Below are 22341 nucleotides of genomic sequence, written 5' to 3' on the forward strand. Positions count from 1 at the left end.
CCAGCTTTTCTCTGTCTTCATAGCTTTGAAGCATAAATTGCAACCAGACATTTGCCTTTAATCTTGGCGGTGACTCCCGTTGTAGCAACTGTAGCAACTGAGGTTCGCTATAGTCTTGCACATTGCCAGATCTCGCAGCAATAATCAGAACCAGAAGCTCGCCGAGCAGGACCAACAGGTTTAAAGGTTGAAACGATATTGGATCATTCAAATGGATATCGATTTGAATATTTTAAACACAGCCGTAGATGAATCTGATTCTGCAGATAAAATTAAAAATGACAAATTAAAGACTGACCTCACTGTTTTAAAGTGTTCTCAGCATCAGTATTTCTGCATGTGTGTTTGGTTAGCTGTGGTTGCAAATTAGAAATGAATAAAATTAGAACACTGTGGGGGAACCGGGTCGTTCTCTTCCTGCAAACAGATAATTGAATGCAGAAAATAAAGAGGACATAATAATACCTGGAGAACTGAAGAGTAGAAGATAAACATGTATTGACTAATCTCTGATAATGGTCCTCGGTACTGATGTTGGAGGGTGACACTAAGGAGAGCGTTTAGCTTGATGTCAAATAGAAATAATAACACCGTGTTTTCATGAGTCCCAAGCAGAAATCATTTATGTCTGGATCCCTGTAGCTGCACAGGTCCATTGTAAAAACAGCCTGTCAAGAGATGGACCCTTGAGATCAAACTGCAAGCTGAAGGTAAGAGCTGTGTATGCGTGTGTGGTTGTGTGTGTACGCATCACTTCCAATTACTCTTGTAATACATCAACTGTCAAGAGAAAATTACACAAAATGCCCCAAAAATTAAAAATTTGGTGTTTTGTTACAAGTTACATACACATAGGAAAACGTCTTTGAGGAATTATAATAGGGAAATTGTTGGACTTTAGCCTCAACTAATGTCAGACGTATTTCATGGCATACCCTAAAAATGTAAACTAAGTGATACAGAACAGTTCATGATATTCTTATCCCTTTCTGCAGGAAACCATTGAAAGATTCACAACTTTGCGAATGGATTCAAGTGTGTATATCTGCACTAACATAAGCCACCATCTTTAGCAAGTCCAGCTAAGTAGCTTACACCTACAGTGGTACATCCAGGCCACCTTAGGTGTATTAGTTTGAGGGGGTACAGGTTTCCTCACTTTGTTGATACTTTATTAGGCTAATGTTAGTGGCTCTGTCCTGCTCTATAGATGTATTGTATGCTTCTTGAGACGCAGCACATGCTGTCTTTTTTCTTGCGGTCAAGGTTCAGCAAGAGCTGAAGATTATGATCCTTTTGGTGACATAACGTCCTGTATGGCAGGTTCATATTGTGTCAACAGCCAACATGTGTGGATGAACGTCCTTTGTCCCACAGACAAACCTTCAATGGTTTTGGGTCACTCGTTCTGGTAAGTGATCGTATGCAGTGCGTATGCTTTGAAGTGTAAAAAGATCTGAGTCATGCATCAAACGATAAGTCAGCCACATGAGGTTTGTGACAAGAACAGTGAGGCTGTGATTGGATATTTCTGACAGCCAGCAGCATGTGGTGTCAGTCTGCCTTTCTTTCTCTGAAACCTCAAAGATTGGTGTCTTGTAAATGAAGTGAGGAAAGAATTCATCTTTGACGTTTCTTTAACGGGCAGAAAAAGCGTATTCAGATGGGCGGGGGTTCATGTCTATTTGACGGGAACTCCACCACATCGCTCATCGCATGGAGAAAAAAAAAACACACTGATGTAGAAGGTAGAACAACATTTGTGGCAAATAAAAGAGAAATGTCTGTGGTTTTGCGGGTCATTAATGTTTTGTTTTCTTTCTACCAGGTTGGTGGTTTTGTAAGAGGTTCTAGCTCACTCTCACAGGACGTACATATATACTATGTATAATGGTTTTCAAGTCCTTTTGATGTACACTAAGCCATGTGGTTCTTCATCGAGTGTCGGAAACCGTGAGATTACGGTGAAAAGAAAAGCAGATCCTTTAAACTTCCCACAGCTCTTTGCTGTGGGAAGTTTAAAGGATATCAGGTGTGGCAGAGATCTGTGAGGCCCATAAAGTCATCAGCTCGTAAATTTCTGAACTTCTTTTGCCAATTTTGGATTATGTACACTGATATACGTGCTTGTATTACAGCAGTGTTTCATTACTGCGTGGCCGTTAAGGGTAGAATATTTATATCATTTATCAACAGTGTTTATTTGATTATTCTTGTTTTTTATATTTTCCAGACATTTTTTGTAAAATCAACGTTTTAAAAATGTTTAAATCTCCATCCTAAAATTTGGAATCTCTTGTTGAATGAACATATTTTAAATGCAGTCAGTTAACAATGTCTGTAAATGTAGCTAGCTTCTCTTATGTTTGTGCCTCTCATGTATTGCCACTACTGTACATTTCAGTCAAAGAGATTCAGCATCCAGTGTTACAATAAAATCGTTAGTCAAAATGTTTTGGGAGAACCAAGAGGGTTCAAAGACTCTTAACCATCTGCATACCATCCAACATATCTCATTCCTTAATTTGAACAACATGAACCAAAATGTAATCATGTATTGTCTGTTATATTGGTATATATTGATCTTTCTTTCTGATATTTTACATTTTCAAAACAACATATGATAACTGGTGATAACTGAGAAATGGGTTAAAAATATTTCTTACTGTGCACCAACTGGAATTCTCTTTTCATCCAGATGTTTAGAAGAGTCTTTGAGGATTGGCTATGTGTTGATCAATGATCGCCAGGTATACGATTTTATTTTAGGTCAATTAGATGCTTATAATTGTGACTCTAACATAATGTTTAGTACACAAGAGGCATACATTGAAGCTACCACTCCACCACTACAGAAATTTAGCAGATGTCTGAAATAGTTAAGATGTAGATTAAACAGAGTAGTACGATCTGATGTTGCTGTTGTTTACATGAAGATACGATAACTTATAATGCATCCTAACGGCTCAGGGTAATGCTTTCTGCAATAAACATATTATACATTTATCTGTTTATGTCTCATATTTCTTTGCAGTATCTGATCACAATGTTCTGCTGCGACAAAATTGAGAATAAAAACTTTTCTAATGATGTTCACATACAAATATTTTAGTGGGAGAAGAAGAATATAAAAGAATATAAAACAGTGTCACTGGAATTGAAACATTGTAACATAAGCTGGTACAACTTGGTTTTTCCGCAAAAGAGTCTATAAAACACTTCATTTTAGTGTTGAATCCTTTAGCAGACCATGTTCTCTTTACTGTTGAACCACATTGGATTAACTGCCTCTGTACTAGTCTGTCTGCAAGCAGCACATTGATGAAGTCACACAAAAAAAAGAGAGAATTGGAGTTCCTTAAGTCTCTGGTAATCTAAGTCCAGGGACTACTTTTCAAGGAACTAAAAGGTTCCTTCAGCCCATTGTTGTCTGCGTTTCAATTGAGACCTAAAAATCTGGAGACTGAGGGGGGCTGCTGGTGGTCACAGGGGTAAACACACTTTTGAATCTAACAGTAGTGAGAGCGAAATTAACTTTTTACTTATTCTAATTTAAATATTTGTATATATGTGTTTGTAGCACGAAGAAGCTACAAGTAACATTTGATTGTGCAAACCCGTGTTTTACAATGACAAACAAATTAACCTTGAACTAGAATTGTATAAAAGTGACATTAAACTATTCCTCATTTATGCTGGGGACCCTGAAAGATCCCTTCAAGGACCCTGGAAGATCCCAAACCCAGGTGATTGGTTGAAAAGTTACTCAAAAGCAATGTTCATACATTAGTTTGAGCAGTTACATTACTCTATTTTATTTGTTCAAACAGGTGGAACAAGGACAATCTGACCTCACAATGATCTCATGACATTGCCAGAATCCAGCTGTCATGCAATGTATGACATATATTATTAACCAGGACAGACTGGGGAGGAACAAGCACTATACAACCTTATGTTTGCCTGAGAAGGACCTCTCCGGCTGTGCAAATTCGGACTATTGTCTCTCTAAAAGGCAGGAAGTTAAGAGACATGATGGTATGTCGTCCCAAAACATCATCGGGAGGAGGTTAGGTCAGCAAAGCGTGTGATTTGGACATGGGCGACTGTTCCTTTAAAGTGTTCCTTAAACCAAGTAGATTCAATTACCAAAGCAGAGTCATATTAATTGCTTGATATACAGGTTTAACTGTGCAGTCATCATACACATTTTGGAGGGCACAAACAAAGATGTTGTCCTGCCGATATCGGTACAATAACAGAAAACATCCATTAGCTGTTTGTCACTTCTTTCTTCACACCTTTACACTGTTAACCCACATATCAGCTCTTACCCGTTTTCTCCCCTTGATCCCCTTTCTCCCCCTTCGAACCTCTTTCTCCTCTGTCACCTGAGGACAAACAGAAAAACAAACAGGAAATCATACAGACTTTACAGGACAAGACATAAAATCTGAGCTGGTAAAACAGAACTCTCAATCTTGGACAAACATTAAACTTGACCTTTACTTTGTAGATGCCGACTGTTTCTCGACTCTTCACAATCTAATTGGACTTGTGAGAGCAAATGTTCTTGCATCATGCTTTAGTTTCGTTTAGCTTTAGTTTTAGTTAGAAATAGGGGGCAGCATTTCACCTCTTCTACAATCTAAATATACAGTCATCAGTTGTAAAAAAAGCCAACTAACAGCAGGGCAAGAACATACAACATTCAACCAAACTGCCAAGAGCATGTCAGAGTTACACTGCTATTTTATAATCTTCAAGTATAGCGTCAGCGTATCGTTCCGTTAGCCATCTGTGCGTTTGTGCCACTAACCGGGGCTGTATGGTCAGTGTATACTTTGTTTGTTTATTGGATTAAATTCCAAGTGGCAGAAACGAGTAAACAACCCGCACCTTCGTCCCGTGACAGTCCTCCCCCCGATCAGGAGACCACCCCGCCAGAGGAGTGCGGTCGGCACTAAGAAGCTCTGGGAGACAGACACCCAGTCAGCAGCCGAAGCAACTCGAATTCACCCAGCACAAACCCCAGCGCCGAGAGGCACAGTGGGCTGGTGGGGCACTGTGTAACGGCAGCAACAGAAAGTTTGCTCATCCTGCGAGGAGTCGGGGTAGTCCCCCCAGGTTCAGAACCCCGGTTCTGGGGTTTACACTGGCTGAATTTGAGCTAACTGCTAACTGGGGGTACGTCTCCAGGAGCTAGGGTTAGGATTAGGCCGCATTCACTACTCGGAAACAGCTTCCGAGCGGCGGCGAGGACAAGGGAAAGGTGTGAGTCGTTTTCTAGTTTCTGCCACTTTGGTTTCTGCCACCATTCCAATAAAGATATTATATTATACAACACACAACTCACACACAGTGACTCACTATCACCTCTCCAGGTACAAATGGTTTCACAAGACAGGACGTGCCAGGGCTAGTTGGTTAGCATGCTCATTTCAGTAGATTTCTCTGAAACACAAATCCATAGACGTCTTTGACGTAACGTCAACACTATCACGACTGAAATTCTGTTGATGTTAGTACATTTTTTATGTTTTAAACAAAAATTGTGGCCAGATCTCACACATTGGACCTTTCATGAAAGAATACCAACAATGGTCGACCTATTCATCAGTTGAACCCGACACTCATAACCAAAACCAATGATGTGTACCTTCTACAGACAGTGGCAAACACAACATAGCACACATGGGGGAAGAAATGTGAAACAAGACAGAAACAGCTTAACGGTTTAGATTAAAAAAAACCTTTCCTCCACCTCATACCAATTTCCTCTCCTTTGTATATTTTTTTTGCAAAAGCCTCAAAAAGAAATTCTGCCCTGTAATCTTGCCTTGTGATATAATCATGAAATGTGAAAAATTAGAGGACACCAGGCCTCCGTCCGGTTCTTAATTTACCTCTCAAAGTTGTGGTTAAATGTTGTTTTTATGTGAGGTGAATGAGTTCGAAATAGAGGAAGCAGAAAAAGAGTGGACAGACGTAGAGCTGAAATAAAGGTACCAGTGTCAAGATCATTTCTTGGAGCGTCTTTACAGTGTAGATGTTTGAATGTTGAAAAACAGCTCAATCAATGTGAGGAGAAAATCCTCTCATTTGTGGTTTCTGCAAAATGACAGTATGTTCAAGCACGACACCTCCCTCCAATCATCATCTTGGATACATCTGTTTCTCATTTGTTTTCGTTTCAAAATATGATTCGATTTCAAACTTGGGGAATAACCTCCAAAGCAGGAGAGAGAGAGTCTGTTTCAGTGCCATTCGTTGCTAATTTTCAGCCATGAGGTTTGAAACCACAAGTCTGTTTTTGCCATGAAGCTATAAGAGGATCAGCTTCAAGTCGGCATTTATCCCACCCTTAATTTGAATCCTTATTTCACATCCCAGACCACAGGGGCAGCTGCCAGGCGAGGTGACACTCTGTCCCATGTGTTACTGTATGTGTGTCTCCATGTCTGAGTAGTGTATCTAACACTACACCCTGCCTGTAAAGGGCCTCAGCTTTTAGTGTCACCTCCATCTTGACCACATCCTTAACAACTAAATAACAGGAAAAACCAAACACACTGGTAATCTACTGCTAAGCCACAAGAGACAACAGAGGCATTTGATTTCAAACTGCACTCGTAAAGTTGCATGCTGGTGGTAATAGATGGCAGTTATGAGTAAATGTGTGACGTTTAAGCTCTTAAAGCCTCACTAAATAACAATTTTAGCCATATTAGCAGCTGTATGGATGGAGAAGTTAGTCTGTTGTTTCACCAATTTATCTCAACAACTATTGGATGCATTGTAATTAGCAAATGCTGGCATGTTAACAAGCACATTAGTACTTTAGTATTGTCATTGGTGCTATCATGGCTGTAGGCTCTTTGTCTTGTTTGTATTAACAATAAATAAAATTACTTTGTTTTGGTTTCACAGCTGGTAAAATAACTGTATTGTTTAGTCTCAGCACACAAATTTATTTTTCAGCTGTAGCAGGCCACTGTTATTATTATTAGTGAACATTATCAATAATCCCACTGTTTCTGAGATGTTGGTGGAGACCAAAACAGAGTTAAAATGCAAGTGAATATTGGACGTATCAGGTTGCCAAAACCAGAACTCCAAACCCCTAGATAAATATATTTCTGGGCTGTGTGTCTGCCAGCTCGGTGTGGAGTTTTACTTTCCCACGGGCCAAAAGAATAATCAATCCAGCTTTAGACATCAAGAAATGACGGACAATATTTTGGCAAACTTGTTCACTTCAGCTGATCTGTGGCGCTTTACAACCAAAGAAATAGCCAACACCTAATGCACTCTCTGCTCAGTCTATCCACCATTCATCTATAAAAAAGAAACCACGAAGCTTCCCAGTGCTGCTTTAACAAGCTTTCAGTATCCACAGCTGAGCAACTGCCTTCCGCCGAGGCCCCGTTCACACCAGAAAGTCTACAAACTCTTCACCCTTCGCTGGTTTGTTAAACCCAACCAGACCCCAGATGGGTGGAAGCACAGACAGACATTGTTGTAAACTGCCAGAGTGTAGATGTCCAAACATCCCCAAAGAACCTTGTTTTCTTCATTTTCTCTCCATTTTTCTTGAAAAATACTAATTTGTGTGGCGTTTTCAAATCTTTACATAATTGACTTGTCAACCAAACAATGCCGCCAGTACCAGAGCTTTCTAAGGGTGCTACTCTTTTCATGCTTGCTCAGCCATGGTGGCTTTTGCTGTCTGAGCTAACCTTTTCACTCCAAACAAATCAGAGGCCTGTTACACCAAATTTAAACATGCAAGCTGTGATTTAAAACAGAAGAACATTTCTTCTTCCTTATTTTTTTCATTTCACAAACACCATACACGAGAGACAATCACTTGCTGAAACAGGCCCCTGATGTATACATGAAATCTGTATAATGATACATTTTTTTTCCAGTAAAAAGCTAAAAAAACACTGGTTGTGTGATGAAGCCACTAAGGTTTATATTTTATTGAATCCAGTTTCCTTTTCATTGCACTAATTCGTTTATTTTTTTTACAATTTCTTGTCCAATACTGTTTCATAATTTCTTCCGGTTAAGACTTTAAAGGCCAAGTGCTTGTCTTCATCATTCATTGAAAGCCCACTGCATAGCTGTGCACCTACACACATAGTACGGGCAGGACAGTTATAGCAGCAAAAGGCACATGTTTCCCTCTAAAAAGAATCAAATCTAGGGTGGAGTCTGGTGCAGAGTGTTGAGCCATGTGCTCACACAAAAGACAACAGATCAGCCTGGTCCAAGGTTTTGAGAGCTGCTGGCCAGAATAGGGAGAGTGGGACTCAAACACTGGATGTTTCAGCCAAATCCAACTCTCTGATCAGCAACAGCTGTTGGCAAACACACACAACCACATATATATATGTACGTATATATATATATATATATATATATATATATATATATATATATATATATATATATATATATATATATATACTGTATGTTTCCGAGTGTGTTTTTGTTATTGTTGGCTTTGTCCAGCTGGTGATGCCGGAGTGGAAACATTGACACCCTGGGGGTTTATGTAGATATAGACTGGTGTGGATAAATGGATACATAGATGGATCAGTGGATGGAAGAAAAGGGAAGAGAGAGAGAAACAGAAATTGCAGCATGAGGTCATTGAGTCTGTTCAAAAATATTTTCAATTCCAAAAGTTGGCATCTTATACTCAAGTCTACTTAGAAAATTTGAACGCTCATGTCAAAGAAATATATATTTATCGGGTGCAATGGAAAACTACTGGATATACAGAATGGTGAACAATTTCCTGATTTTCTCTCACAATGCATAATAGTATATTCAGCTGTTTTGCTCAGCTATTAAATGCTCCTTATGGAATTTGTATCAAATATAAGAATTATTGGCTTACTTAAACTCCTAAAGAGGCAGTGGACTTTCTAGAAAAGCATATGGGTCCCTGAATACCTTTAACTATGTCAGGAAAATAAAAATGAACTTTCCATTGGACTCTTTATCTACTAACTGGTTTATAAGTCTTTGGTGTGATTTTAACAAATGTAAGGCCTGTTACTTGACACTTACAGCAATACAATACAGCTATTTATATATGCGTTTGCATTATGTTTGATGAAGACACAGTAGTGTTGAAACATTTGTGCCGAATTAAGTAAATTAGCATGCTAAAAACCCTTTTTTTCTCCTCGTAAGTCATTTTCAATGTTTATGATGCTCAGAAAAATATATTAACCTTTTTAAAGTTGATTTTGTAATAATTATATATGTTAAAATATTTACTTGCATCGACGCATTTGAAACATCTGACTTGATGCACAGACACCTGTTTCCATGGAATAAATAAAGGAAAATGTGGATAGTTCAGCAATTATAACTTCCGTGGCAAAACAAAAAAAGGAACCTAGTGCCACCTGTTAGTGATGGACGATGTGTGAAAGACTTGGTTGTGCTGAAGGAATTTTCTACTCTGGCAGAAAAAAAGTCAATATCTCAAGCAGCCATCTGAAAAGTCTAAAATGATTTGAGCCGTGAACGCGTTGACAAGATGAAGCCGTTGTACAAGACTGCAGGGTGCAACAGGCTCTTTCTACTGACATGTGGATGACGACCTGTTGGGTGAGTGGGTGACTTTAATGTGACTACTACTGTTACCCCATAAAGCACACAGCATTGTGATTGTTATATTGTATTTTGATTATAATGTTTAATCTGTGCTGTATGTTCTTCTGCTTCAATATGTTTTCTAGATGAACATTCGTGGCCTTGACTTCAATGCATCAAGACAGAAATTACCAAAAATCAACTGGTATTATATAGAGTATACGCTATAATTAAGGAGTGTAAAATGTATTGATTAATATGAGAAATACAAGACATACCTCTGGGACCAGCAGGTCCAAAGTCTCCTTTTTCTCCCTGAAAACCGCTGACCCCGACAGACCCTTTAATTCCCTGGTTGCCCTGGATCCCTTTTTCTCCTGTAAACCCTGAAACACAAACAGATGATCGATAATCATCAAATAGGAAAACGGTGTATATACATAATATACTGCAACATCCTTCATCAGAGTCAACATCAGCTATGACACCATTCAAAGTTCCTTAACTATTGTGGCCTTTACCTGCTTTAAAGTAAATCATGTAAAGATAATTTAATACATTTTTGTTTAGTGCAGAGATGATCAGATTTTAATTTATGAAATTCAAGTTCAAAGTTAACGCAAACTCCTTCTAATTGGCATTTAAAGATGAAAGCATCCAATCAAATCTAATCCATGAATTAGAGGTGCTGCTGTGGTGCAAAATTAGAAATGACTATAGCAAGGACTTTGTCTTCATTAATAACTTATTTAAATTATGTTTTATGTACAAATCATTGCAAATCTCACTGTATACCATGGCAATTTGAAAAATAGTAATAACATTAGGACTTTATGATACAATTCCAATAAGCCTTACTGCGTCCTTTCCCCCCTCCCTGCCCTGCCACTTCTTCCACCATCTGCCAACGCCTCAAATCTCTGAATGCGTGCCTACGCTCTTTTGTTGCATAAAACAATTTTCTGCAGAGTCCTACCCTGTGGCTCACAATGAGAACTTCTGTTGGCAGTAAGCACACTGAAATGTCTTGAGATCAATGTGCTAATGAGTTATTGATTGAACCGTTGAAGCATGAAGCTAAATCTTGTCGCTCTACCCCGATATGCTCTGATTACATTGTTGTGACTACTCAGCAATCTGAATGACATAATTACACTGAATGCATTAGAGACAGAGACACAAAATGAACTGATGATGGATGAGGTCATGTCTCCCTCAAAAAGCCCACTGTGAAAATGCGATCCATCATTCTCTGGAAGGAGTGCTAAGTGCTCTGCAGAAATGTCCAACAATATCATTCAACAAGCCCAAAAGGGTTATTAGAGCCTGATGATGAATTCTGTAAGCTTTAATAGAAATGGAGTAACAGAAGGGCATGTGCTGCAGATACAGATTATTGGTGATGTGAAATGAAAGAAAATTAGCTTAGCTCTTAATGCAATATATTTGGATAAACAATAAAACTACCACCTAAAATTTGCCTGCAATGTTGTCCAGGCTGAGAACAATATATGGAGCCTTACTGGCCTTGTGTAGTATATAATAACACTGACTAGTTAGTGTTGTTCGGTTCCAATATGATGCATCATTTGCTGTTTGATTGATAAGGTCAACAAGTAATTATATAAAAGGTCCACTCGATTGATTATACCAGAGAACCCCCTGGCAGCGTCAATGATATATGAAGTCTAATTGGGTCAGGTAGTCTATAAGACTGGAGTAGAAGTGGAGGTAGTCACCGTAACGTCATCCATTGGACATCATCCATTGGTGGACTTGAGTTTTGAAGCCTGGAGTTTGGAATTTTTTGACTTTGCATCTTGTTTTATGAAACCATGGTGGTGGAGCTAAGTACAACACTGAGTAAGACATTTTTAGGCGATCAAAATGTTACAATTTACTTTCATAAACTTAAAACCCACTGTGAAAAGGATGAAAACCCAGACAACTCCAAGACTGGACAACACCATGGTAGTGGCCTGTCCATCGCAAGGTAGCCACGTCCTAAAGCATACCCTGCTTTATCATCTGTTTTACTCTAAACTCAGAACCCTCAGAAGTAGGGTATTTTTCTTCTTGACCTCTATAGAATTGGACTTCTTTTTGCAACCAGAAAGAATGCAAGTTTGAGGCACCTCCGCATTGGCTTCCCTTTCAGACCCGGAGGTTGCTGCCTGGTCTAATATACCAGGAGATAGGACTCATCATCAGTTCTAATCGCATGCATCACAATTATCACAGAGACTGCTCTCGCCCATTTCCTCCTTCCCTACAGTTAACATTTATTTTTTTCACTATTTCCTGGAACTATGGCCGTGGTGGGGGGGGGGGTTTGCTTTCAGCAGGAAGATAATGCTTCTTGGAAACGTGAGAGCTGCATTTCATCGGTTAGGGAATGTGGATAAGTTGATGACAGGGGAGGAGCTGGGTTGATGATTCAAGAGGTACCAAGCTGGAAAGGGTCCCAAAACATCTGGATTCACATTGTTGTTGAATTTATCTTACAGTATCTATGAAAATAAGTCATTCCATGGGTCTGAGGTGCCAGTTCTGTCTGGATGAGGGTTCATGTTGTGGTTTTTGGTGGAATTACCTACGAGACGAAGATAGATGACCCGTCCCACAGGCCACGTCCACACCCTGTCTGAAAATAAATCCCCATCCAAAGTCTGGGGCTTTGTTTTCTTAAGGGGATTCATATGACCTGTTTTTATTCTCTGTGCTCACTGCATTATTAAAACAACTGAATTTAATCACAAAAGCAGAGGTCATAACTCCAGCTAAATCCTTTTACGTTAAAAAAGGCTTGTAACTCAAAATTTGGTGTTTACATTGGAAATTTATAGGGCAAGTGCATTTTATGACCTATGTTCTTGTAAAAGTCATCTAAAAACCACAACAGTCCATTATTGACACTGCTTGTGTCACTCTGGCTTCACACTATTCTGTGTGCAATATACTGATCTTTCCTGACTTACAGGTATGACAAAGATGTGTGTAATACTTCCAAAGCCACAATTTCACAGCATTTCCCACAGGTTGAGGATATGTTTGCAGTGGTTGGCATTGAAGTTTGAAGCAATGGTATTTCAATTTAGTATTGAGTCAAACAGGAAACGAGGGGAGAGACATGTGGGCGTAACACGTAACAAAGGTCTACGCTTTGGTTATGTATATATGTGCCTTATATGTTCGGGCCATCAGGACCTCGCTCAGTCTTCATATTTAACGGACACATTTGTGAGTGGTATCGATCGTATCATCTAACTCTGCTAGAAACAAAGTATTTCCAAAAATCTCAAACTATTCTTTGAATAGGTCTTCGGCCATTTGTATGCAATTCAAAAACTGAGGACTGGTTGTCTGGTTGTACCCACCTCGCAGACCTGTCAACCCAGGAGCCCCAGGGGGCCCCAGTGGTCCAGTATCACCCTTCTCTCCCTTTGGCCCCGGAGGTCCTGCAAAAAGAAACACAATTAAGCTCACAATTGATTACACTATGAGTTGGTAATACCACGCAAACAATGCAAATACTAACACAAATATAAGAGACACTCAATAACACTTAATAACTGCATGTTGGATCGCTTATCATCAAAGGTTTTGCCAAAATCAATCAGGAATCATGTAGATTATCACTTGAAAAGGGAAAACATGAGACCATATAATGATTTTATCAATGTCAGGAAACCTCAGTCCTATTCCTCATTCATCATAGTAGCTACACGCACACACACACACACACACACACACACACACACACACACACACACACACACACACACACACCAGCCAAAATGTAGGCCAAACTGGGTCTTACAAGTAGTTTAAGGATTCAATCCAAAAATGTTGTTTTACTTGGAGAAAGTGAGTGAAAAAAAAGCCAAATAGTGATTGAAAGAGGGCAAGAGAGACACACACATACAGTGAGAAAGAGAGAGGGAGAGAGAGCGAGAGCAAGAGCGAGAGCGAGAGGGGCCTGGCCACAATGGGAGCCACATGTTTAACAAGGTGGACCAAAACACAGCTTGTGGGAATGCTTAGAAATTCAGGGCTTGTTTTTGTCCAGGGGTTCTGATCCTTCAGAGCCTCTAATGTTCTTCATTTGCAAGTTTCTGGTGCCGATAAACAGCCGGCGTTGAGATACAGATCTGCCTGCTGCTGCCTCGAGCAGCTTCACAACTGGACACACTTAACTGGTGACCGCAGGTCAGGAGCCTGCTAAAAGGTCACATTAAGAGGTGACGCTGGGTGTAAATGTGTGTGTTCTCTCATTTCTATCCTTGTATGGATATTCTGTATCAACAGAGAAAACAATTGGCTATTTCGATTAATTGTTGATTTAAAAAGTTTCGTTTTAAATAACAAATGGTAAACATTCCCCTTCCATTGTTTCTGTAGAGTTTCTGTAGGGACCATCTTCATTTTGAAATCCTTTGTGCAGATTTGACCTGAAGACCTGATCTGACCTGAGTCTTGTCAGTTTTGGGAAGACTTAATCTGCTACAGATCTTGGACTTCTGCACACTTTCACAGTACCCCACGGACCCATGAATGGTCAGCAGTCCACAATATAACACGAACAACAGATGTTGCAGTTTTAGTCAGTCAAAATGTAGCAAATGACTGGGTAGAAAAGGGCTTAATTGTCTGAGTGTTTGTACTGAGTGTTTGTAATTATTTTGGCCAGGAGTCAGCCTCTCTGTCTACTGTTTTTATTTAATTATCTTTCTTGGGTTTAGCCAACACCAATGAATTTCACTATATAGGCTATTCTATACACAGATTTCATCATAGGGAAACATGAATATTTATACAAAATTATGTTTTAGTCATCTAATAGATATTTCACTGGATAATGGAAAACTTGCTGGGGCAAGAAATTAAATTTTGTTCACAGCCCCCAGAAGATGAATCCTACTGACTTTTGTGAACCCTTGACTCTTCATATAGCATGAAGATGCCTGGTTCCATTTTTCCACTGATAGAGATACTGAAGTTTTCCCTTTTCTCTTCTTAATGACTTTTTATTGTGATGTTGGGTATGAATAAATATATCAAATCTTAAGAGTTAAACCCCAACGTTTCTGTTCAACAGCAGTGAGATAAAGCTGGACTCACTGAGCTTTTTAAAGTTTGTGTCTGCATGCCTAAACTTTGGTACAGTTCACCCTGGTGGTCGTGTAGAAATGATGTCCTTGTTAATAGTTTGTTTTAGTAGAGCTTCACATTATTAATCTCCTGGCTCTCAGAGTGTGTTCGTTCAGTTGCCAGTGTTGCCACAATAACAAGCTCAGCGGCCCCTTCAGGATCACCCTGAAAACATCTGACAGCACTGAGTCCAAGAATACAACAGGAGTTCAGGCGCCTCCATCAAACATCCAGTCTGTGCTACACATCTATTGCAGGATGGAGCAGCAGAGCAGTGAGCTTGTCTTTTTTTGGAGACGGAAGGTCTCAGCAGAGACCACAAAAAGCTGTGATGGGACTATATGCATGTTAAATGTAAGGGGAGATAAGGAGCGTGTTGCGAAATCCCTCACGGTGACGAACGACCCAAGGCATTATCAGGGATTTTTAACAAAGAACAGATGGACAAAACTGTGATCAAAATGAGGCTAAAATGTTCAATGTATGTCCCTAATCTGAGACAACTGGGTTGTGTTTGAAAGTGATTTGTTCTGAGCGATTTAGTCCACAAAGTGCCTTGGCTTTACAGATACTGTTACTCAGAGACGATATAGTATAAGAAGATATATATTTACCTATTTACCCTTAGAGACATTATCGTAAAATATTGTATCTTGGATTAGAACTTCTCCTGGTTGCCTTCAAATAAAACCCAAATACTAAAAACCTGTAGAAGAAGGAGCCTCTCAGTCTGTGCAATGGATCGACATAGTAAGAGATATATATTGGTAACATACATTAAAATTGTTACAAATAAAAAGCAACAAAATAAATAAATAAATAATGATGCGAGTTGAATGTGAGTTTGTGTAGGCCAGCCTCAACTGAGCTAAGTAACTCTTCACGAGTAAAGAAAACCACTCAAAATGTTCATTCATGGTCATCAGACGACACAGAGGGCTGTAAACGTTTCCAGGCCTCAGCTCCGCTCAAAGCGAGTCATAACATATGACTAACTCAGCATCCATCCAAATATGTACATGTCACCACTGCTGTGGGAAAACCCTGTGACATGGTAATCTGGATTTCAATAACACTTATGTATGAAGTTGTGTCATCTTATCGCAAAACTTGGAGAAACAACTGTGAATTAGCTTGAGAGAAAAGACCTATCCAGTAATTATGTAACTCTGAGTAGTCTCATATGATAAATTTGTTTTCAAATATAGGTCACCATAACAATAAACTTAAAGCCCCCTGGGAACTCGGCTACATAAGCAACAGCCAAAGTATAGGTTTGGAAGTTTAAAGCAGCTATAATAGATATTTTTCATTATACTAGTGTGTTGTTATAGTTTCAATGTGAAAGGAGTCGCTTATAGTAACGAACACAGAGAATCATCACCTGAATTGTAGCTCCCCTCAGTTTTACTGAGCTTCATTGCAAGTTTCATTCACATCTGTTTATCTGTCTTTTACTGTTTTGATTAACTCTAGCTAACGCACTGTAGTCCAAAAGATGGCATTTTCTTATTATTGTTGGCAATGCGAGAGTTTTATCCTCACCACTGGAGCAAAAGATCAAACAGGAACTAACAAAGGACCTATTTCTTGTTGGTGTCTTTACATAACAGCGTGTGGGCCTATTCATAAACGTCAGCAAATATCTCCAAACACAAAGACGGAACTCAAATGAATGTGAATACACAATGTCTCCCACTCTCTGTCTAACACACAGACACACACACACACACACACACACACACACACACACACACACACACACACACACACACACACAGTGACTGTGGCTCACTGGGTTAAGAGGGTTGTCTGGCAACGGTTCGATCCTCGACTGGGACGTGTCATGTGTCAAAGTGTACCTGAGCAATACACTGAACCCCAGGCTGCACGGGCGCCTGTCATTGGCAGCCCACTGCTCCCTATATACAGGGATGGGTCAAATGCAGAGACAAATTTCCCCCTTAATAAAGAGATCAATATAGTATAATAAATAAAAAAAAAATACAATATGATACAATACGATAATTAAGTTGTAATCAAAATCGCCTGATACATTTTCACTTAGTGGGCGCAAAGTACTGTGAAAGATACCATGTTGTACAATCATTTACCACCTGGAGAGGTAAAAGACTCCAGGCAACATTTTAAAACAGCTTCTCATGTGTCTTTATCATTAATACAACATGTGTGGCAAGAACATCCCTGCGTGAGTCACAGAGGAATTAAAGGCAGATGAACTGAAGAAGAAGAAAAGGGAGAAGAGGACGGAGAAAAGGAGGCACGACAAGGGAACACAACAGGGGAGTATAAACATTGAAATGCAAAACATTTCTTGGCTAAGGTACCTGCAAGCTAACAACAAACAAATGGGCTGCGGAGCTAAAACTAATGACAGAGCTGAGTGGTTGAGTTTTCAACCTGGACGTAGTCGAGTCTAAATTTATCCCACAATTGTTTCCAGGCCCAGGAGAAACGGCATCCCACCCACATGTGACACAGATGCGAGTTCAGGGGTCTTGTTCGGTTTGAGTTGCCATCAATCAGCTCAGGCCGCGTCCCCTGCCAGCATTACGTCATAGCATACGTATTCTGATTTTAACAAACCGGGGAAAGTCATTTTGTGCCCTGGCAGTTAGAGTCGTACCACGTCGGGACTAATCAGATCTGGAGAGATTTGAGGAAGAACATTCAGAGTTGCTCAATACCCCGGGGTGGTAATCCCACGGTGTAAAACCATGTTAGCATGCTACGGTCACTTGCATCCAATCACGACGCAAACATCCATTGGCTCAGACCCACTAGTGTAAACGATCTTTTTGGAGCGCAAAGGGATTATAGAGGGATTCATAACAATAAGAGTTTTAAATTCTCAAGTTCTCCTACTCGTGTAACTTTGCAAACAAAACTGTGTAGATGTCTTGTTTTGTATATTTCACTAAATTAAATGAAAGATTCTTTGTCCTTAATGTTGGTATTTTGCACACATGCATGTTATCCATGAAGTCTCATTTTTGTCATGATCAGACTTCTTTTCTCAAAGCAATTTAGCCCAGTTCAAACTTGGACATTTTGACGCCTTTTGACCTGCACATCACATAATTAGAGCTTACTGGACAGGAGTACTAAAGCTAACCACAAATGCCAATGACAGGGCCAATGACAGGGGCACTTGGGTCACTCTTGGGCCAAAATGAAGAATTGAATTGTCCCCTTTGGTCCCCTTTCTTGGTTCAACACAAGTTTTAAAAAGGGGCTCTTTTGCATTCAGGGCAGCAATCTGAAAATGTTTCTTTGCTGACCTTCAAATATGGTGAGGTTCTTCAGGGTCAGGGAGTGCTCCCAGTCCTTCAGGCGGAGGTCCTCTGTGATTGTGTTGAGGATTTCCATCTCGTTCCTCAGCTGAGCCTCCGTGTGGACGTGGGTCACCCATAAACTGCTGGTGTCCTCTGTTATGTTGCTGATCTGGATCTGAGCAGCAGGAGTACAGGCAGAGGGAGTGTCAACAGCTGCAGTAGTTCCACACTTTGCTGCAGTCAGATTTCCTAGTTAGATACGTATTATGTCAGTCGTGTATCTTATAAATGTTGACTTTGAGCTTTCAAAATGTCGTTAAATTGATAGGACATTTTTGAGAATACTGTGATGAACCTGCAAGTCTTGTATCTTCACGTGGTGAATACTGATGTCGTTGCTGAAGGTGTGATTGACAGCTCCCACCGTCCAATTGACCTCGTCCAGTTTCTCTGTCAGCCTGCTCACCTGTCCTGAGGTTTCCCTGACAGATAAAACAACAGAAACAAATAGAACTTTATTCCTCTAATTCAATTTATTATGTCATACAGAGTCTCTGTTGTGATGGAATTACACTTCCACGCTTTGGAAATGAGGATTTTTACTGTAAAATAAATGTGTACCTGAACAGGAGGTCCTGGTCCTGGAGCCAGGTGGAGGCTCGGGACACCTCTGCACTCAAGCCCGTCAGGTTCCTGCCGGTGGAGCTGCTTAGGGAGGACAACCTGTCGTCCAGCTGCACCAGGTAGCCCTCTGACTGAAGGGAGTGAGCCTGGCTGCTCCTCAGCTCCACCTCCAGGCTCTGTGGGTGAAATAACTTAAAACTATTAAACTAAAGTAATTCATCAAAAGTGTCACTTATAAAGATAAGCACTTGAAAATCCCAGTGAAAAACACTGATTGTTGAGTATTAATCTAAAACTCTATACGTATCTCCTTTACTGTCACTGAATACTCCGTCATCATCAAACTATATTCATGTCCTGGAAGACGGCAGGTCTAAAATCCTGCTTTGTAGAAGCTCTTGTTTTGCTTTTTGACAGTCTTCTGTCGTACCTTGATGAGGATCTCCAGCCTCTGCAGCCAGTCGCTGTGGTTCTGGAAGAGATTCTCCATTTTCCAGATGTTCTCCAGCAGGTCGGCCTGAGTGGACGCCTCGCCCAGGGTCGGCTGGAGGAGCCGAGAGTGCTCAGACATCCGGGTCACGTTCTCCATAAGCACCTCCTGCCGCTTAGAAGACACCTGGGAACGAGAGACTGGGGAGAGAAAGAGAAAGAAAAGAGAGTGAGAGATTTGTTTTTGGTGTTGATGCAATGATCCCTCAGTCCCGAAAACGACTATCATTTACTATCAATCACTACTGTCAGCTTAGACCCAGCCAGCACTTAAATGCAGAGCAGATGTTGACTAAGTCGCTTGCTCTAATTTTGATTATCTATTCTTGCTAAATGTATTGTTTTGTTAAATTAGACCAATATTTTGATGACTTCAAAAGTAGTTTCTAGAGTTGGCTCACTGTGAGGTTCTCTGTGTTTACTGACAGCATATTGTGGAAATTCTGTCTTCATTTTGACCGATGTTTAAGTTGGCCTCTTCGTGTTGATGTTCGTCCAATACTTGCAGGAGGGAGAGCATTAGCCCAGAGTGTTTTTTAAAGATATGACATATCGATTTCTAATGATGGAAAGTAACTACGATAAGCGCATTTTACTCGAGAACTACTTAAGTACAATTTTTAGGTACTTTTACACCAGTTTAAACTCCATAGGGAAATATTGTACATTTTACTCTACTAAATTTGTCTGACAACTATACTTCCTAGTTACTTTAGACAAGATATGATGAGCTTGTTAAATACAACACATTGTTGAACATTAAATATTGTTTATTATTTAAAAAAGAGGATTAAAGCATAAAAAAAAAAAAGTATCTTTTGAACCCTTTGGAGGAGGCCCAACCAGAACAAACCTTTACTTGTACTGGAGTATTTTTACATTGTAGTACTGGTACTTTTACCAAAGCAAAGGGTCTGAGTACTAATTTATTTGTTGACCTTGCCTATCCATTAAAATGACAAGAAAGTGCATTTTGTTTTTTGTCTCATCATCTATTTGTTATAATGTGTAATAACATAACTTAACCTTAAATATATATTCAATTAGAGGAACTTTTTGATGACAAATTGTAAACACGCAAATCTGAAAGAAACAGAATTATGAAGGAAGAGGGACAACATGAGAGTTTGTGGAGAGTTTGAGGACAACATCATCTGAATTACACACGAGTGTATTTAGCTGTTACTTCACATTTGCCAACAGTCAACATATAACTGATGAAGCTTTCTTGTCTTGTTTTTGGCTGTTGCATAAAGGCCACTTCTTCTTTTTCTTTTCCTCTGTTCTCCACCGTGCCTAATAAGAAAAAGCTCCTCGGTTTCATGTTATGTTGAGAGCAAGTTGCATGGTAACGGCTCGATAGCCTGGGAGATATTTTGAAACCAGATCCTTAGTGTTACGCCATGACGACATTCTCTCTGTGGGATAGCGGGGACCGATGTGTGCAAAATTCCTCCAATGGAGAAAAAAAGGGAATAACTTGGGAAATGAGGGGAAGCAGAGAATTCCCGTCCCACATGCTACATGCTCTTGGACACGGTTATGCCCCTAACAGTCCCATATCACATACCATATCAAAGTTTGTGTGTGGCTTTATGCGCAAGCATCAAGACCAAGAAACGTGTGCATGACCTCAGAGCGAAGAAAATTGCTGCAAAGCCAGAAGTGCTGCAAACAAACCATCTCAATTCCCCGCTCATTACGTGTGTTAGGTTTATTCCTAATGACCTGAAAAACTAAATAAGCCCAAATCTCTCCACTACACAGAGCGCTTAATTGCTAAATGATGGTCTGTCAGCATTGGTGAACACACAAATTATAGATCAACCAGAACCTGGAATGGAGTTTCTCAGCAGTACTGGTGCTTCAGAATGAAGAAAAGAAGAACATATAGTCAACCAATATTAGTCGAAATAACTTTTTAGATGCTTATTTTATTGTTTCACTCCTCTCAGCTACTGAATGTACATTTCTCACAGTCACTTGATTGAGACCGTAGTGCCGTATGGTTGATCCTACCTTTTCGTTCCTTTTGTGGAAACTGAGTAAAACTGTCAAACCATCTGAGCTTGATTACGTTATATATTTGCAGGGCCTCGTTAATAACCAAGCACAATGAACCTCCTCATGCTTGCAGTCCTAAAGGCACTTTGGCACTGCGGCAGTTACCTGAAATACATCGTACAAGCAGACACTTGACTACTCACAATTACTGCAAGTGTGTGTAATAAGGCAAACCCTTATGCCCAGTTCAGACTTTATCAGCCCAATTTTATAGCTCAACCTGCAGACATAGGGTGTCTCGACCGGATCAGGTACAATAATGGGCGTCATTATGACATTCGATTGTGTGTGTCCCGTGTAGTACATTGTACACCTGGGACACCACAAAATGTCCCGACAGAAAGACTAGCATGTTTGTTTTTTTGCGAAGTGTTCCCTCATGTCCACGACTTTGACCAATAGGAGCACAGAGCGCTCTTCCTGGTACAATCGCAAACATGGCGGAGCAAAGAGGGAATTATGTTGTTGATGCTGTGAGGAGGAATTTGCAACAGAGGAAATATCTCAGTTTTTATTTCATTTTTTATTTTTTATTTTTCTGAACACTAGACAGCCAGCATCATACACACTGCAATTGAAGTTTAATTCTTGTTCCTTGAACTCAGTTTCTAGCACTTCCTTCCCGATGGTAAACTTTGTCATGTCTTTCCGAGTCACACCAAGAATTCATGACTCTACAATCGTCTAATCTGACACAGTGACCGAATATTGTGTTGTTTGAGCGCGGCATGAGAAGGTCAGAAAGAAGAAGAAGGATGAAAACGAGAAGGACGAGGATGAGGGCGACAGCATCACTTTGGGTTTCTGAAACTCTTTCTTAATTTACAAAACATCTACCGTGGTCAGCATAAAATCTGTTTTTCTTAATTTAGCTTATAAAATGTTTACACTTTGGAAAACAATTTTCTCGAAAAGCGACAAAACATACGTGGATAAATTTCTGTTTGTTAATCTTGTTAGGATACTTTGAAAGTTACAGGTGGAGCAGCGGCACAGAGCTCAGTGTTAACGTAATCCAAGAATGGTTTCCAAATTTTCGGAAATTTGTCAGGGGAACTGAACAATGTGGTTTTTCTAATTGAAGGTGCAGAATTACATT

At 39.9% G+C, this 22341-nt stretch overlaps 1 protein-coding gene across 1 annotated transcript in view; it reads right to left on the reverse strand.

Annotated features, from left to right (window-relative positions):
- scara5 (scavenger receptor class A, member 5 (putative)) overlaps positions 1-22341 on the reverse strand; it is a 78925-nt gene that overhangs the window by 12731 nt on the left and 43853 nt on the right. Inside the window, exons 4-10 of the mRNA XM_031861818.1 lie at positions 19120-19319; positions 18687-18865; positions 18421-18547; positions 18072-18240; positions 12996-13076; positions 9897-10004; positions 4335-4391 (exon numbers count right to left, since the gene is read on the reverse strand). Coding sequence (XP_031717678.1) covers positions 4335-4391; positions 9897-10004; positions 12996-13076; positions 18072-18240; positions 18421-18547; positions 18687-18865; positions 19120-19319 — 921 coding nt within the window. The remainder of the gene's footprint in view (positions 1-4334; positions 4392-9896; positions 10005-12995; positions 13077-18071; positions 18241-18420; positions 18548-18686; positions 18866-19119; positions 19320-22341) is intronic.

Source organism: Anarrhichthys ocellatus, unplaced genomic scaffold (genome assembly GCF_004355925.1).
Source record: "Anarrhichthys ocellatus isolate YVR2014 unplaced genomic scaffold, GSC_Weel_1.0 scaffold25, whole genome shotgun sequence".
Taxonomy (NCBI): domain Eukaryota; kingdom Metazoa; phylum Chordata; class Actinopteri; order Perciformes; family Anarhichadidae; genus Anarrhichthys; species Anarrhichthys ocellatus.